Source organism: Hydractinia symbiolongicarpus, chromosome 12 (genome assembly GCF_029227915.1).
Source record: "Hydractinia symbiolongicarpus strain clone_291-10 chromosome 12, HSymV2.1, whole genome shotgun sequence".
NCBI classification, from domain to species: Eukaryota; Metazoa; Cnidaria; class Hydrozoa; order Anthoathecata; family Hydractiniidae; genus Hydractinia; species Hydractinia symbiolongicarpus.
In genome coordinates, this window is record NC_079886.1 from 18136431 (window position 1) to 18141150 (window position 4720).

The 4720-nt window shown below is 36.7% G+C and overlaps 1 protein-coding gene across 1 annotated transcript; it reads right to left on the bottom strand.

Moving 5' to 3' along the window:
• Positions 1-1355: 1355 nt before the first annotated feature.
• Positions 1356-1976, bottom strand: LOC130621345 (uncharacterized). The gene has a single exon (XM_057436638.1). It carries the CDS (start codon positions 1974-1976, stop codon positions 1356-1358), a length of 621 nt encoding a protein of 206 aa, XP_057292621.1.
• Positions 1977-4720: the final 2744 nt, after the last annotated feature.

Consider the following 4720-nt stretch of genomic DNA (forward strand, 5'->3'; position numbering starts at 1 on the left):
ATACTCCGTTCTCAGGGCGGGAAGACGTAAAGATACATTGTTGTTTCTCGTCGCGAAGGAATAATTAACTTTCTCGAAGTAGTTGTGAAAGTTTTCACATATCATATCATCAAGGCACTTTCGAACGAATTCGCAGGCTGTTCTCTTCCGGAAGCCTTGAATTGTTGGTAGTTTCGAATCGTCAGTGTTTCCAAGTATACGTGCAGCTCTCCTTTCAAACGTAGTATACTTTTTCAGTTGCGTTGGTGTTTGTTTCAATTGTACAAGACTACAGTATCTGAACATCGGGAGGACCATAGTTGTGTAGATAGCATTAGCTATGTCAATGTCCATGCGATTTCGTAATCTTGCCAAGAGGTTGAGACGTGCACTTTCTTTCTTATAATCAAATCAAACTGGCTGTTTAAGTTCAAGGTACTGTCAATTTTAATACCCAGGTATTTATATGAGGTAGTAACGTTAATGATACCATACTGATATTCGATTATTCTTGGCAGCTTAGATAATCTTTGGGCTGTACCGAACATCATGACTTCAGTTTTGTTTTTTTCCACGTTGATTAAGAGCTTGTTATCTGCACACCCGTTGCATAAGGCTGAGAAATCTGTAGACAGCTTTGACTCAATTTCATATAAATCTTTTCCAGCATAGTAAAGGACGGTGTCATCTGCGTAGTGTATTATATTACTATGTATTATATTATCACCAACGTCATTCAAGTACAGTAAAAATAGAAGTGGTCCAAGAAGTGATCCTTGAGGAACACCAGATGTAACTGATTGTGAATTGGAATTGTGACCACCGTATACCACTGACTGCTTTCTGTTAAAAAGGTAGTCCGAAAACCAAGATAGTTCATTATCCTGTACACCGTAAGCAGCTAATTTTGATTGGAATTCGGAATGACTTAAAGTGTCAAATGCCTTTGTGAAATCTACAAAATCTGCTCCAATAACGCAGTCACTATCAACAGATTTTCTTATATCGTCCAGAAGAAGAGTGGTAGCTAGTTCAGTTGATCTTTTTGATCGAAAACCGAATTGATTTTTCGATAATAACTTATTTTCCTCCAGAAATGCTGTAAGTTGCTTTTGTACAGCTTCTTCGATGATTTTTGAACCAATTGGCAAGATCGAAATTGGCCGATAATTTCCGAAGTCATTCTTGGATCCTGATTTAACAACTGGGTTCACTTTGGCAGCTTTCCATGGTGTTGGTACTAGTCCTGATTCTAAAGACATGTTGATCAAATGTGATAGTGGTGATGATATAATTTTTGCGGTATCCTTAAGAAATCCACCGGGCAAGTCGTCCAATCCAGTTGCTTGGTTTCGCTTGATTGATTTCAGGTAAGACTACACTTCAACTTTGGACACGTATTTGAACTTGAAAGTCGCATTAGTCCTTCTTGGTGGTCTGGTACAGTTTTTATACATAGATATATCAGCTTCTTTTTTCGTCTTCCTGCTTTTACGAAAACTGCGATCTCTCTCCGCCATAAGGCCTTTGATTTCAGGGGTCATCCATGGGCAAGCTTTGCCCTTAATTCGTCGCGAGATTATAGGAGCATTAACGTTGATTGTATTAATAAGGTAGTCGTAGAAAACATTCCATGCTGAGTTTACGTCTTTCAAGGAATAGAAGTACTTCCAGTCCTTTGAGTTTAGATCGTTACATGCAGAATCAGGATCGTAACTTCTGGAATCACGGACTGTGATTGTTTTTGGCTCATATTTATTGTGATTAGCTTTTCTAATGCATCGAACCATTTTATGATCAGCTATACCGGACTGAATAGTGCACGAACATTTAACGTTTTCATAATTAGTAGTAGCAATAATATCTATCAATGTTCTTGTATCTTTCGTTATTCTCGTGGGTGCTGTTATGAGCTGCTTCAGACCATGTAAATTCAAGATCGTTTTGAATTCAATATTCGATTTCTTGTCTGAATAGTTAACATTTACGTCTCCCATTAGAATAACTTGATTCCGAAATCGTTTTAGTTAAATTATCTGATAAAGGTTGGTTGAAGTCTTTCGGCAGAAAGTTGGAAGAATCCAGGGGTCAATAAATTATTATGCATTATTCAGTTGAATTTCCAGCCACATAAGTTCGATATTTTCGTTTTCTAAATCCAGGCGTCGCTCAGTCGTAATATTCGATGATATATACGCTCCAACACCTCCACTAGAGTCACGATTGCGGGGTCTACTGTGAAACTGATACCCCAGGATTTCATACCGAAATAAATCTGTAGAAGCGATATGTGTTTCACTGAGGGAAGTAATGTCGATGTTTTATGATTGTCGGTAATACTTTCGATATAAGGTTTGTTACCAAATAACCCCCGAACATTTTGATGAACCATGCTCAATCCTTTATTTTTTAAGAGATTGCTAAGTTTGGGAACAAATGGTCCAGGGCAGATCTCGATATCCCCAGATAACAACAATAACAATTTGAAGAAATATCGCATGCGATCAAATGTACGTTTATCCATATGATATTGCCATAAAGAAGGGTACACATAACTGTCTTTTTTCAGAATCACGAATTGCATAACCATCTTTGAACAATTCACAACCGTGAGAAGGTTTCTTAATAACAAATACAAGTACAAAAAAAATTAACATCTTGACACAACTTAACGTGACCGTACTGTGTGCCATCTTTCTAAAGATTCGGAATTTGGAAAGTTTTAATGAATCTAATCGTAAAGATCTGCTACATCCTGCAATATACTACAGAAAAAGAACTGCGAAAATTTGAAGTTTCCAGGTTTATCTTTTTCAAAATAGCACAAAATCGTTTACGTAAACATGACGTATGTTTCCATTGTTTGACTAGTAAGGGTAAGTAATCGTTATGGTAAAAAACAATATTAATACCATTTGTAGTTATCGCACACTAGTCCGAACACGAATCCTTGCGATCTCAGGGACTATTGACATTGACGATACTAAGATATAAATATATAAATATAAATTTAGCATACACTTTTTGTGATTTGTACGCCTTTCCTAGCTAAAAACTAACAAAAAGAATCGAGAAAATCACTTAGATTCGTAGTAAGCTAGGTAACCTAAACAAATCAAATTAGGACACAGTCATCTCTGCCTGTTATCGCCAGGTCCTTGTTAAAAAACACTTGCGTTATCAGCCTCATTCCAGGCCTTCCTAGGTTTTTGTACTATTTTTTCGAATATTGTATTTCCTGTAATAAAGGACAACTTTTATTCCAACTTCAATTTGTCATAACTGAAGAAGAAAAAGAAATACATGCTCAATCCAGGCTCATTTCATAGAAAAAGACCTAAACTTTCATTTTAGCGTCCAGAAATTTGATCCCCTCTATCCCCCGGCAACCCACTCGGTTGTTGACTGTAATTTAGCATAAGAAAAGATTGCAAGCGTAAGGTCGCAAATGCATTGATCGCATGCTAAAAAGGTGCGCGATGACACAAAATTGTGTTTTTGCGCTACATTGGTGGCCAATAATATGACCAACAATCTCGATTTTAAGAAGATTTGCCGATAGATTTATTGACGAATTATTGACTTTAGAAGGGTCGAAATTTAACCAAAAAGCGCTTTTAGAGTCTGTATTTTTTTAAAAGGCAATTTTTTTTGCCTTACTATTAGATCTGAGCAAAACCAGTTTGTTGAAATTGCTTGTAACGCAGCTGGGTGGGCCTGTAACAAGCCCGTGGCTGTTCCGTATAATAACGGGACCTGCACTAGCAGGGTTTAATAGTACTTGCCCTGGTCACATATTCAGTGGAACAGTTTAAAAATGATTTTTAAAATGACGAGCACCACTTATAATAAAACTGGAAAGCTTAAAAGTAAATGTAATTAGCGAAATTATTTAGGCTCACACAGCATATCCCTCTCCACTCATTCAGCAATATCTATCGCTAGACCCTTTACCCTTTTTAAATAAAAAGCACCTTATAAGGAACCGACTACACGCCTTCCAAAAAATAAGAAACTGTTACTGGTTGCAAAAAATGTAAAGTTTTAGGTAAGAAATGCCTATATTTTAGGTATTATCACCTAGTATAACGAAAAATTGGACGAATATGGAGTAGTTTATTCTGGAGAATAAGAAGAGTACTTAAAAATAATTTTCGATGATGACTAAAAGGCGAAAAAGACATTATTTCATCTTTTTGTATAGATGTTGTTGAAAGTGTCTTTGTTGTGCTTTTGATTAAATGTCCTTCTTGAAGACTACGTCAAAATCAAGAAACTTTGTCTAGTAATACTGTGTCCTGTGATTCTCGTGTTTTAATTTTTACCACAATTCTAAAAGTTATTAGAGAAAGTTGATTATGAACTTATTTTTTCAATGTTTCTTTGAAGAAACGCAATCTGTGCACTGTTGTAATTAAACGTGTATACATGATAAGTATCGTAGTTCTTTAACCTAGCAAAATAATATTTAAATAAAAAGTAGCAGGGAGTCGGTATCCACGCACAACCTCGGGTAAGAAACCCGGAATCCCCTTCTTCCCTCTCTATCTCTCCTTCCACCTCTCCCCCTCATTCCAACTCTCTCCTTCCTTCGTCCTCTCCCCCTTCCCTCTCTCCCACCATTTTCCACCTGACCAAGTAGGTATGAAGCATCTCTTCTAGATTTCTTTTTTTGTTTAGGTGCGTGGGGTTCACATCCTTTCAAAAATGTATTGTGTTATAACGGTAACAACAGAAGGTT

Coding starts and splice junctions, on each gene's coding strand:
- LOC130621345 (XM_057436638.1), bottom strand. CDS start 1,976: ATGGGAGACGTAAATGTTAACTATTCAGACAAGAAATCGAATATTGAA.